Source organism: Anguilla anguilla, chromosome 9 (assembly GCF_013347855.1).
Source record: "Anguilla anguilla isolate fAngAng1 chromosome 9, fAngAng1.pri, whole genome shotgun sequence".
NCBI lineage: Eukaryota > Metazoa > Chordata > Actinopteri > Anguilliformes > Anguillidae > Anguilla > Anguilla anguilla.
This window is the reverse complement of record NC_049209.1, coordinates 3,613,281-3,626,970: the sequence shown is the minus strand read 5'-3', so window position 1 is coordinate 3,626,970 and position 13,690 is coordinate 3,613,281. Positions and strand designations below refer to the sequence as shown.

At 46.0% G+C, this 13,690-nt stretch overlaps 1 protein-coding gene across 1 annotated transcript; it reads left to right on the top strand.

The window, feature by feature from the left end:
• Positions 1-3,750: 3,750 nt before the first annotated feature.
• Positions 3,751-12,301, top strand: LOC118235815 (myeloid protein 1-like). The gene is made up of 4 exons (XM_035433651.1): positions 3,751-3,778; positions 10,270-10,668; positions 10,791-10,884; positions 12,067-12,301. The coding sequence occupies exons 1-4, from the start codon at positions 3,751-3,753 to the stop codon at positions 12,299-12,301; spliced, it is 756 nt and encodes a 251-aa protein (XP_035289542.1).
• The last annotated feature ends 1,389 nt before the right edge of the window (positions 12,302-13,690 follow it).

The following is a 13,690-nucleotide window of genomic DNA, read 5'->3' as shown; positions in this document are numbered from 1 at the left end:
AAGAAGAGGAAAGGAAAGTAGCAGAAATTGAGCGCACGTGAAAATGTCTTTTCCCGTTTCTGGCTGTGTGAGTATATGCAGCGAATAAACCGCGTCTTGCAGCTGCGCAACTGCAGCAAAGATATTTCTCTATTATAAAAATAAAAAAAGACTCTCTGCAGACAGGTGCTGGAATAGAAGGACACAGCTATGTGCTTAGCCTGTGCATGGGAATAGGTCTTTTCAGTGGGTTTTTTTGTGCAGTGGCCTCAAATGCATTGTCTTCAACGACCTATGAAGTAATCAATGGTGCTCCTGACATGTTCCATTGGATATAGTGGACTCGGAGGGGTCCTTAAGCCTGTTAATGGCCTATCCATAGAGAAGAACTGCTTATTTGACCTTTACCGTCACTGAAGTTAATATATCATGCAGCACCCTGTAAGTAACAGGGGACGCTGTATTTGTACTGCCAGCCTAACACATAATGGGGCCAATCATGCGCACAGCCCATTATCCAGGATACACGTAGATTTCAGGTCATCTCTTAAAAAGCAAACGATGGAAACATATTTAATGGGAGGATAGCCTACTCAGTAATTTTGTATGATTTAGGCTAATGATGTGACCTTTTTTTTTTTTTTTTTTTTGGTTTCACAACCAAACTTACCTGGAGGGCGATGGAAAAAGCTTGATGTTGGTTGAGTCTTGTTTCTGTTGTTGCCCCATCTTAGGAGGTCATAGTCGTAAATCTGAGGGTGAGGGAAAACGAGTCACCGGCTTTTCCCCCTCAAACTTGGCTTGTCAAGTCTTGTTCGTCACATTCGGTTTGAAACATAAAAAGCAATTTAAAAAAGGAAACGAATAAAAAAAAGAGAAAGAAATGTGATAGCTCCGATTATTAATAACCAAACACATTTTCTCTCTTTCTTTTTTTTTTAAACAGGGAAATTTAAATAATCACGTTGCCCTGCATGAGAAAACGTCGTAATTAAGCTCTGCGTTCCATCTTGCAGCAAACGTGCTGCCACCCTTCTCCGGTGAACCCTTCTTGCCATCTAGTGGCCACTGCCTGGTACTACCACTATCCTGACAAAATGAATGCTGAGGCCACGGGGGGTTTTTCTTTTTTTCTTTTTTCGTGATTGCTTTTAAATTCAGTTCGTGTGCCTGACTTAAAAACTCAGTTATTACACCGATAACGTTAATGTTCGTAATATGTTTTGGTTTTATCCGAGCTAAAAGCAAGAACGTCCACCTGAATTTATCCGTTACAGCATGAGGTAATTTGCAATGCTTCGCATTCCACTAACGCAGTGTCACAGAAGGTTGCTTTTCTGCAAACCTTAGCATCGGTTTGCTAACAATCCAAGCAATTAAAATTCACCATGAGAGTAGACAATGATATTGTTCCAGTGTGTGATATTGTAAAAAAAAAAAAAAAAAAATTAAAATTAAATGAAAATACCGCTAGATCATGCCTCCCCCTGCATTTGAATGTTGTTCACGTCCTCTCGAGTTCTCAGCCCAGATGCGGTCTTTTGCCAGCATTAAATCCACCCAGGACCAAATAAAACTGATTGTTCTATAATTAAAAGTTCGCCCTTTCTCTTTAAGCTATTGTTCCAAGTCTTTTCTCTTTTTTTATCCTCTTGGCAGAATACAGTAGGTACAGGGGGAACAGTTTTATTTTAATTAAATTGTATTTGTTATCACTGGCTCGGAGTATAATTACTGTACATTGGAAGGAAGTCGAGCAGATTTTTTTTTTTTTTTTTTTTTTTTTTTTTTTTAAGTCTTTTCAGTTTTTTTATCAGAAAAGCTGGATGTGGAAATTTAGCAATTATAGATAATGTGAATGTAATTAGGTGCTCCGTAATGAACTATGTTTTAAATTGAGTGAGGTGTGCTGTTAGAGTCAAACAGATAAAGAGTTCTTGGTTTTAAGCAGTGTCTTTATTTTGTGTAATTGTTAGGTGCATATTCCTGTGGGGGATGCGATGGGTGTCACCAGCAAATTTTCACTACACTGAAATAGATAGTCTTAATTACCCCCCGCTAATTGGGCAAGTAACTGTACTCTGCCATCCTGTTAAATGGTTTAATTTCCTTTTCTTTCTTTTTTTTTTACATTTCGCCCCATTTTGCCCAACGGCAAATGGTCGATTGTAAATCCCCCTAACATCACAGCCACTTAGCACGTGCTCTTTTACAGAGCAACTTGTGTTCGTTTAAAACGGTGCAAAATAATCAAGAAGGCCTTCTTTACAATCAATGAGCGCAGTGCTAACCAAACAAACCAACAGTTTTTTTAAATACCACTAGACAGATAATCTAACTTTGCACAGCTATATATACTGTAACATTATCCCAAAAGGAAATCCAGAAATAATTTAAATAATCTTGATTTTTTGTGTAAGAGGTATGGTCTGCAGGCACACCGTCCACTCCACAGTTAACCAGCAGTGCTCAAGCACACAATAAAATGGAGGAGTAAACTTCATGTGCAGCTTGTGCAGGTAGCCTGTGTGGTTGCCAGATTGAGCAGAGGGGGACTTTGGTGGTGCATGAGGAGACATGGACATTTCACCGACTGAAACCCCCCCCTCCATGGGGGATTCTATGGCCAATCATTCACTGCCCTGTGTGGCTGCTACCATCAGCACTGTCAGTACTGCCATGGTCCAGATCTGATACCCATCTCTGTGGCTCACCGACACATTACATACATTTAACAATAAAATATTAAATATAAATGTGCCTTAAAAGGAGCATCACCGGTCAATTCATTTGAAACTAAGGTCCTTGCATGTCGCTTCCTTTGATACTAGAGGTAAAGGGGAGTTTTATCACCAATAACATGAATTTTCTGAAAGGCATATATGGGATTTTCACCACAGTATCAAAATCAATTTTTTTCCCCAACCACACCAACTTCTGGCATCTTTGGCAGCACTTGGCCAGAGTCACACCAAACTTCTTCTTACGCACCAATGCCAACTGAACACGTTCCTCCTTTAACAACTGCATCCCTCACTCCCTCCTTCCCTCTTCTCATTCCGTGCACTGAGGCAATCCATCACAATCTGCACCGGTTCTGATCAATGTCTGATAGACCCTGATGTGGCTGAGGCTCCTTTCAGCAGTACCAACAACCCCAGTCTAGCCTTCTACGCTCTTAGCAATGCAGGCAATGGATCAGCTAACTTACTGCAGGGGATTGTTCTCTCTCCACACACTCTGTGCCATGCAATGATCAACACTGGCTTGTATTCTAAACATTACTCGAGTACAAGTTTAGGAATTAAACATTACTAGTGTACCAGTTTAGCTATTAAACATTATTAGTGTACAAGTTTAACAATAAAATGTTACCAGTGTACAAGTTTAGCTATTAAATGTTATTAGTGTACAAGTTTAGCAATAAAATGTTACCAGTGTACAAGTTTAGCTATTAAACGTTATTAGTGTACAAGTTTAGCAATAAAATGTTTCCAGTGTACAAGTTTAGCTATTAAACGTTATTAGTGTACAAGTTTAGCGATAAAATGTTACCAGTGTACACATTTAGTAATTAAACATTACTAGTTTACAACTTTAGCAGTACAATATTACCAGTGTACAGGTTTAGCAATTAAACACTACTTGGGTACAAGTTTAGCAATAAAATATTACTAGTGTAGTACTAGTTTAGCGATTGATTTCATCACCTTGCTGAAACAGCAGTGGTGAATGTTGATGGGGCACCGATCCCACAACCTTCTGGTGACTATGGCTCAGATCCTGAGCCACGGCACCAGTCGGACACCGGTTCTGAAGCGCGATCTTCAGAACCTCCTCTGCATTTGAGTCTCATTCGTGGAAACACAGCCCTTTCTTCACTCTGTGGCTTATTTAGTTTAAACATAAATGAGGGCACCATTAAAAGAAAGTGTGTTGGCAGTCTCTCTGAGTACTCGCATAGGGAATGAGAAGCATTACTTCGGATTCTTTCTTGTGGTTTTTTTTTTTTTTTTTTCCTACGCTAGCTAAAATGCTAATTCTGAACCTGACAACAAAGTTTTTTGAATCCATTTGAAATTGAAAAAGTTTTGCGAGAGCCCCATTTTGCATGCATTAGGTTACGGGCTTTGCAACGAGACATTTTGGTTTAGATTTTTAATCAATCACTGCACACAGTAAATTAACTTTCAATGTAAAAACAGAGTGGAATATTTATTAGAATTACTCTCTTCAGTGCATTTCCTTTGAATGGGGGGGAATATGCATTTTTAAAGTAGCAATATACCTGGGAAAGTGGCATTTTTGTCATAGTTGCTTCCTTAAAATGAGTGCATCAACTCTATGCTAATGCTCAACGTGTTCTCAGTTTAGCATCTCTTTCAAAGACCCAACCCAGGAGTGACCAGGTCTTCAAGGCCCTTTCTAAAATGAGGAGTTGTGTATGAATTACGGTTGGACCCAATGTTAACAGCAATGCTATTTTACCCATAAGTGTAATGGCAGGAACTATTGTGAAGAGAAACATTATTTTACTTACAGTGGTAATGACAAGGTTACAAAAAAGATCAGCTACTGTATTACAGTGTGGATGTCTGAAACAGGACTGGGCCATACAGTAAAAAGATAGACTCCTGCCGTCCGAACTGCACAGCGTGGAAGGGTGACCTTGGACGGGCTGGTGTCAAGGTCATATTTGGTAAATGGTAAATGGACTGCATCTATATAGCGCTTTTATCCAAAGCGCTTTACAATTGACTCTCATTCGCCAGAGCAGTTAGGGGGTCAGGTGTCTTGCTCAAGGACACTTCGACGCGCCCAGGGCGGGGTTTGAACCGGCAACCCTCCGGCCGCCAGACAATCGGTCTTACCTCCGGAGCTATGTCGCCCGCTTTCTCACGGAGTGGGACTGCGCGAGCGTCCGCCGTGTCGTGATGGTGCAAGCGCTGGAGCAGCCCAGCGGTCTGCAGTAATTCCCCTGTCACCGAGCTGTGGCCGGGCTTTCTGTAAATGCTACGAGCTCTCGTCCGCCCGGCAGCGAAAGGATTATGATTGATAAGCATCTTTTTGAACGAGCCACTTCTGCCAGGTGACATTATGCAGCAGTATATCAATAATGATAAGGGGCGTGTATTAATCACGATGGCGGGCTTTGATTTTGATGGGGTTTCATGTTTGTTTTGTTGCTGGAAGTGGAGTTGAGGCCACGGTTTCAGTTCTTGCAAGACTAATGTGTTTACTCTCTTTTTAAATTCCCTATTATGCCTTGTTTTTGTTTTTTTTTGTTTTGTATTTTTTGTGAGTTTTCTGATCAATGTCATAGCGTTTCACTCAGCTGAACACAAAGCCATGGTCAGAATTCAGGAAGAGTCGGTGCTTTGGCTGGATACACCACCCAACACCACATAACAATTAGCTGGTCCGACCGCATTTTGATCGCAGTTGAGAAACACGTTTGTGTCTTGGTACAACTGTTGTGTTGACCTTTTCAGCTATACTAAACAATCTTATGAGAAGTGGACAGTAAAAAGGCTACCCTAATTTTGTATTTTTCGTTTGGGAGAAAACAGAGGGGGTGACAGACAGAGAAGGGATAACAGGCCAGATGGTCTATTGGCAGGGATAAGATTAGCATTTGGCATCGAGGGGTTGGCCGTCCTACGAACTGCACCACGTCTCACCTGCATCAACCATTTTAAAACACGCACCAATAACTTCAAACGCATCCGAGTAATCTGAAAAATGCAAGCATGCTGAAAAGCTACTCTTTGTTACTTCACGGTACAGCGCACATCATGTTCCCGGCAGAATAGTTTTTAACAGTTAAACAGTTAATGCTCTAAGGTGTAAGATCCACAAATATGTGATTAGAATGTTCTTAGCTGAACATTCTAATGCTGATGTCACAATCACCGCTGGTAACTGAAAGCCAGTGGAGTTCTGGAACTCTGACTTAGAATTTTGGAACAAAAAAAACATTCTGAAAAACCTACTCCTCAAAGGGTTAAGGGGAGTGAAACTTTAACGGAGGTGATGCGAGCTGTGCTTGGTTTTTTAAAGCAGCACACCAGAGATTCACCTCATTTGTATTGCCACGTCTGTGCCCCTTTCCTGCCCAGCTGTGAAATAGATGCTGCTAAAGCAATATTTTGCTGCAGTGTGATGTTTTCTGGGCTAACCTTTAAACACACACTATATTGTAATGAAAGGAAAGGCTTTCTGAGATACACATTTGCTTGGTAAGCTTCAGCCGAAACAAATGCACACCAATGCTTAGTGTGACTTTTTGCCTCATTTTCTCTCAGCCAGGCTCAAAAAAAAGATGTTCCAGCAGACAGCTGCATTGACCTGTAGGCCTCGCGCAGCCTGTCTGTGTTGTTTTAAGGATGATCACACCAAAATGTTTTTACTGCAGGTGGGAAGAGGAACAGCGGGGTGACCAGACTGCGGCACATTCGCTGTCCCACGAGGACTCCCCAAGGCATTCACGAAAAGCCGATTAGCTGAGCGAATTCCTTGAGCAATGTCTCCCCCTGTTGGCCGAGACAGGGAAGTGCAGTCTTTCTTTGACCTAGAACAGACGAGCACCTTTGCAGCGTCTCCCCCCCCCCCCCCCAAAAAAAAAAAAATGTTTACAAATAAGCCTGGCGGAGGCGATGTGAGTTACAGCCCCGTAGAGCTAGATGGATTACACGAAACGCCGTTTCAATCCATCATAAATTCGAATGCTTCGAAAAGGTTCGCGAGGCGTGCCTGTCTCGTGGTCCAACAAGTCCGCCCTGCCAAAAATATGCCCGGCTCGCAGACCGGTGAAATATCACAGCGGTTCCCCCTTTCATTCGTCTGCCAGCAGTTTCCTTGAAACTGACGCGGTTCACCTTCAGAGAGAATCGTCTCTCCTGCCTCTTTCTGAGACGGCGAGCCTTGAATGTCAGTCTCCGTCTCCGCCGTCGTCGTCGCCCCGCAGTTTTTTTTTTGCGCGGGAGCGGAGGAGTCAGGAGAATTAGAATGTATTTCAGGTCCGCGGCTAGTGGTGCATTGCCGCAGCTCGTGCGATGCGAGGAGGAGGAGGAGGAGGAGGAGGGCGGGGGGGGGGGGGGGGGGGGGGTGAGCTGGAGAGCGAGTGGTGCAGGCTGTTGCTAGGAAACACTTGTGGCATCTCCACACTCCCCTTGAAATGCCGGCGCAAAAAACTGGATGAGAAAGTGAAGCCGGAGTGAAAATGTCATCGTACTCTCAAACGACCCTCTCCAACGTGCCGCATTTCTCCGTGCGGGAGAGGAGGGGGGGACTGAAGGAACCTTCGACTCAACCCGCGCTTTTATTCGCTCAGGGAAAGCTTTTTTTTTTTTTTTCCTTTATTTTCTGGTCGAGGGGGCGGGTCGACTCGTCTCTAATCCGTCGCCGTACGGCCGATCGATTCGGCCGCGCCGCGTAATCCCCGCGAAAGACGTTTGACTGTCAAAGCTGACGAGCTCGCCGCTCTCGCTGCCGCTGCCGCCGCCGAATTCTCGCCCACATTAAAATTTAGCACAGCAGCTACATCACCGCTCCGGCACCCAGGTCTAAACTCTCACGGGGATTCTCAGGAAAAATAAACGGCTTGCCTATTTTCACTCCCTGGTCTGCACCGACAATCTGTAACGCACTGGAACAGGTGCCCTTCAAATTCATGTGTGATGTGCCTGACGTACTGCTATCACCGTCTGTAGGCGTGCGGACGTGAAGCGGCGGGTTTAGAATATGTATTATTCATCTTTCACAAAGTTACCGCTTGCTTTGAAAGCAAATTAGGATCCGAACGCTTTTACCGAGATTATGGGCAATGTGATTTAAAACACACATTTTTGTTTCATAGTCTGTGCTGCAAGGTCACGAAGGTCATTTGCATTTAAGCTGCAATCGCCTGTCTTTTTCGCCTGCGTTCTGTCATGCCATGAATAGTCTATTATTATAATTATAATATAATAATAATTATCTCAATTTTGCTGGGTGGATCCCAGATGGGGACCTTGTACAATAAAGAGTTTGGTGATAAATTCTGATTTCACGTGATCACATTTGGTCCCTCTTGGACTCTGTGTTACATCAAATTATTCAGGAAACATACCCTTACACAATAGGATAGAGAGAGCATGTACGACAAAAGCTATCTTTGGTTGACCCGGATCACGGCTTCTTCTGAACAAATAAGAGGTGGTAGAAAAAATATCCTGTTCGCATTTGTGCGTGGGGAAATCAACTGCAGGTCTCACACCTCAACATGACTTTCAAAACATTCTTGTTTATAGGGCAGCTGGCATTCTAACTCAGGTCTGTTTGAGAAAGGGTCCGGTAATGCGCTTCGAACTGCCAATATCAACACCGACGCGGGACGAAATATCCTGCGGACGGAGGTGGACCGCACTCGCGCGCGAGCTGACCTGAATCCCCACAGTGTTCTCCTTGTGCTGCTCTGAGCGCTAACTCACGGCCCCGCCGCGCGGGTAAGCTCTACAACCGACAACCGCTTTGCAACAGCGTCCGCCAAAAACGGAATCCATTTTTAGCCGTTAAAATCTCTCAATCTCTGTAAATTAATTACTCGGGAAGCTTCAGACAGGCTTTCTGAAATCCGTTTTGCGAGGAAAGTGGTATTTGAAGACTTCATCCCTGTGACAGACGCAGCTCGGCCCGCTTGTTTGCTGGCCGCCGCGTCGCTGTTTCCGGGCTCGTTCAGGAGGCCGTCAGAATGCGGTCGAAGACCTTTTTTATTCCCGCTGTTCTTCCATGCTGTAAGTATCCCACGTCTTAAATGCTACGCATATTATTGTATTATTGGACTTTAAACCCCCCCCCCCCCCCATCATATTACGGCTTAGTTTACGCATTTATTCCTTTTTTTTACGTAAAGTACGGGGACACAGCCAACAAATCCAAGTGCAGCAAGAGTACCGGTTTCCAGAAGAGCGGTTTACACGAAGAGAAGCGTATTTACACGATGTTGACTGAATTCCAGAAGGCTGAGCTTGTTGGTGGAATTAGAGCGGTTTAAAGCATGATTGAATATTTCATGCAACATTAGATGAATTACTTCTGAACCAGAGCCTGTGTTTGTAAGATTACAAACTGCATAAAGACATTATTATTATTATTATTATTATTATTAATATTATTATTCAGCACATAAACTTACGCAGGCTTGCGCTCAGTAACTTACATATGATCAGTTGCAGCTGTTTGCTGAATAGAGTCTGGTTGAGCGCATTCCTCAGAGGTAGGCTACCACAGCAAGTCCCCAGCCAGGATTTGAACATGCAACCTGACGTTAATTGGACCTCACCCTCACTATTGCCTCATCGGTCAGGACGCAAGCAGGGGCCCTTCTAGCACTAAATCCTCCGCTAAGAATTTTACTGAGCGGAAAGTCCCGCTACGCTAAAAAGGTTACGCTACCCGTTCAAGCGAGATTAAAACCCGCCGCCGTGGTATTTACAGGATTTATTAATATTCGATAATTCAGGGGTAGACCGTAACCGTTTTAGGAACGATGGACGTCCGCTGGCTCGCCGCTCGCCGCCGTCCGCGCGGGACGGGGAAGGAACGGCCAATGAGACGCGATTACTCGGACGGTGATAAACGGCTCCCTTCAATTACAGTCACCCAGCCTTTGTGTCGGGCTGCCAGGAGCCGTGATTGAAATTCATTACCTGTCAGGGAGGGCAATTTGATGGAGGGACGGGTGGCCGAGCGAAGGGAAGCACTATAAACCCGGAGTCGTTATCCCCCCGCCGCCCCCCCCCGTCCCTGTCCCCCAAATCTGCCACAGACCCCCAGCCTGTGTAGATGGATGAAGTCGTGGTGGTTAGGGTCTTCAGTATGACAGCTGTAGTGCGTTGTAGCTCTTTATCACGTCTCTTGTAATCAGGACTCACTTCTCAGTGTACGACTTGAGGTAACTTTACAGACTTGGCCTGCGCTTACTGCGTGAACTATAGAGTTGATGCTCACATGGCCATGGATAAACGACAGTTTGAGAATTGTACCTTATCTGACCTGTGTTCTGTTAGTTGTTCCAACGACCTTCGGTGCGCCGTCGCGTTGAACGTCGCTTTGGATAAAAGCCTCTGTCAAATAAAATTAAATGTCACGTAGTAGGAGCGGGTGAGTGAAGTAAAAGAGGTTAGGATCTTCACTTGGGATTCACACTGTTTGACTTGGCTGAGGGTTCTGAGCACGTTGCCTGCGGGGTTTGACAGCGCCGTGATTCGGGGTCCTGATCTCCTCTCTTCCCTCTTGATTGCCTTCAAGTGCTCCTGTTTGCTCTCAGCCTCGAGAATGAGGAGGGGGAAGGTCGAGCGGCGCCGGTGTATCAAACGGTCGAAGAGACGGAGCTCAACCCAAAGAGCAAAGAGGCGGGGCTCAACCCAAAGGCCAAGGAGGTGGGGCCTAACCCAAAAGGCAAAGAGGCGGGGTCTAACCCAAAAGCCATAGAGGCGGGGCCTAACCCAAAGGCCACAGAGCCCAAAGTGAGGGCGAGAGGCAGAAACGGCCCAGAGTCCCGAGGTGACCAAGCGGGCAGAAAGCTGAGGAACGATGCCACCTGCGCGGGCGTGGGCGGGATCTGCCAGCGCTCCACCTACCTATGCCAGGGCAGGTACCTGCCGGACAGGTGCGCCGGACCCAGAACGCGGCAGTGCTGCGTGCCAGGTAACACCCGTCTCGCTTCTTCCCCCGCTTCTGCAGCTTGTAAACAGAATCCGTGGGCTAACTGCAGTCGAGCTGTTCCTCAGTCCCGCTGGGTGACAGGTGTCCCGAATCTTTCCGTCCAGGCCCGACTGCCTGGGGCGCCCTGTGCTCCGGCCACCACCGGAACAGAGTGAGGGGGTGCGACGCCTTCGGCTGCGGGACCTTCGGCTCGAAAAGGTACCTGGGCCCAGGCGACGCGCGGCGCCCATTATCCAGCCGGGACTGCTCACCGCCCCCCCGAGCGAGGTGGAGACAGACGGGTTCAAACAGCCAATTAAACTGGGGAACGGCTGGTTTGCCAGCTTAAGAGAGACATATTGAGCATGTGGTCAGACAACAACAGAGGGGTGGGGGGTGTAGGGGGTGTAAGGGGTGGGGGGGGGGGGTCCCCATTTGTAGCAAGTACCAGGGGATCTGTAATGACCACAGTGAGTCAGACCCCTTGTTTAATTACATTTTGTACGTTAGACATTTATACCGCGGGATATTTACTAAAGCAATTCAGGTTAATGCCCTGCCCGAGGGTACAGCAGCGGCTTCCCGGCCTAAAATATAACCCACCCACATTCGGGTTAAGGGCTAGCGGGCTAGCGGGCTAGCCGCCGCCGCCGCGCCGGCAGGCGTCCTGCTAATTATGATGCATGCCCCGTTCTGTACGCCGCGCTCGCCGTGCGTTTCGCTCAAACGAGAGGCGGCGGCATTCATCCTGTTTGTCAGCGACTGAAGTGCAGAGTCGTTCAGCATTCCCCCCCGACAGGGCTGAAGGGGGGGCGGGGTGGGGGGGGGCGGGGGTTACGGGGGAGTTATAAAAAGGCATTAGGTACAAAAAAAGGGACTCGTTAAGTTTCGCGAGGTGAGGAGAAAAAAAAGAACCGCGTCGTCTGCGGTATGGTCTCTAATGCAATACAGAGCACTCCCCCTGGTGGCGAAGTGGCGTAAGTTTTCATAAGCACCATATGCACACCTACAGACCAAGCCTGTGTGTCGATACACAAATGTAATATGGCATTTGGGTCTGGCTCCAGGTTAAAAAAAAAACTAAATGTATGATATACTTTCATACTAGAGCATATGTGCACAGTTTTCAGCCAGGCATTCTGAAAAAGCACACTGATAGTGAGCTAGTACAGGCCTGCATTCTGAAAAAGCACACTGATAGTGAGCTAGTACAGCCAGGCATTCTGAAAAAGCACACTGATAGTGAGCTAGTACAGCCAGGCATTCTGAAAAAGCACACTGATAGTGAGCTAGTACAGGCCTGCATTCTGAAAAAGCACACTGATAGTGAGCTAGTACAGCCAGGGGTTCCGATGAAGTGCTACAGGGAAGGTTCAGTGCTGTCCCCTCTGTCTCTTCCAGGGGGGGTAGAATCCACAAGGCGGTGGACGTGGTGTGTGAGGACTACTCAGTCATCAGGGCCCCCTTCCAGGGCACCCTGGGGGGGCCTGCTCAGTGGCGGGGAAAGGACGGCATCCAGTATGACGGAGTTAAACTGTCCAATTCAGGTAGGCGGTCTCTGTCAGTTCATGTCAGCGAGCGTCACTCAAAGCCATTCGCCAAACCCAGGTCTCCATCCAGCAAGGGCTGGCGTTGACAACGCATACCCCCAACACTACAATTTTGTACAGTCATGGTCTAAGTCTGAAAATACTGTGTGAAACGAACAACAAAATATAAAACCTCCTTCAAAAGTAACCAAACTGGGCTTGTAACCAAAAGGTCGTAGGTTCGATTCCCGGGTAAGGACACTGCCGTTGTACCCTTGAGCAAGGTACTTAACCGGAATTGCTTCAGTATATATCCAGCTGTATAAATGGATACAATGTAAAATGCTATGTAAAAGTTGTGTAAATCGCTCTGGATAAGAGCGTCTGCTAAATGCCTGTAATGTAATGATAGTATTATGATAAGGAAGGTATTATTATTATTAGGAAGGCGAATTGAAGATCGTAATTCTTTCTCTGCAGCGAGTACCGGCGTGCTGCGCGTGAGAAAGAAAGGTTGATGCGAGGCTAACGTCTGGCTAGGCCAGCGCTGGCAGGAGGAGGGGTGGGGTTTACGAGGATTAAAGCGGATTAGCGGCACTGCGGAGATTTCGCTGAACTTTACTTTGCCTGTGACACTTGGACCACCCGGCGGCTTTTGAAATCTCATCAAAGGCGGAGAGGCGCGTAAACATCTGTGAGTAACGATCGTCATTAAAAGTTCCGCGCTCGGCACGTCGCCTTTGGTATCTGCAGTGGCTCGTGCGCAGACAAGACAGCCGCCGCGAGACAGAGTCGCTGCCACCGCCGCTAATTGTAATGCGTTTTCGGTCTCCGTAACCTTGGCTACGGGACGCATGAATAAACAAGCTCCTTCTGATTTGCGCGTGGAGATCTGAAGGGCAAAGTCGACCAATGTCGATCTGGACTTCTCGATGCCAATAATTGGAGAAATATAAATTCCTTACAGTGTGCTGCCCTTCGGACAATAACATTTATTGGTTTAGTTTTATAGTTTTGTTTATTGTGGTTTATAGATATACAGTAATACAGCTTTATATTTTAAATGCTTAACAGCATACGAGGAAGAAAAGGAAGGCCACAATGCCACAGGATAAGGATAATGCATCACAATCTTGGAAATTAATTTAACCCTTTAAGATGTAAGATGATAAATACGGGATTTGAATGTTCTCAACTGAATATTCTATTGCCTATGTAACCATCACTACTGTTAGCTGAACGCAATGGGTTGTTTCAGTTCTAGTTGCAGAATTTTGAAAAAACCTACTCTTCAAAGGGTTATATCATTTGAATATATCTATCAGGATAGCTGACATTGGCAATTGATCCCAGCTGCGATGACTCTTGTGTTCTAAAAGTGTTCCCAATCATTTTCTGTAGCACTGCTGCTCTTAAAGGTACTTTTGTACTTCACTCCGTAAAACGACCTGGTTAAGTGTTAGCTAAATGAATGCAATGTGATATCGTGTAAAAGG

Bases quoted from the DNA above. Each gene is read 5' to 3' on its own strand.
- LOC118235815 (XM_035433651.1), top strand. From the start codon at position 3,751: ATGGCTCAGATCCTGAGCCACGGCACCA. The intron at 10,669-10,790 runs GTAACACCCGTC...CTTTCCGTCCAG, and splicing joins GCGGCAGTGCTGCGTGCCAG to GCCCGACTGCCTGGGGCGCC. The intron at 10,885-12,066 runs GTACCTGGGCCC...TGTCTCTTCCAG, and splicing joins GGGACCTTCGGCTCGAAAAG to GGGGGGTAGAATCCACAAGG.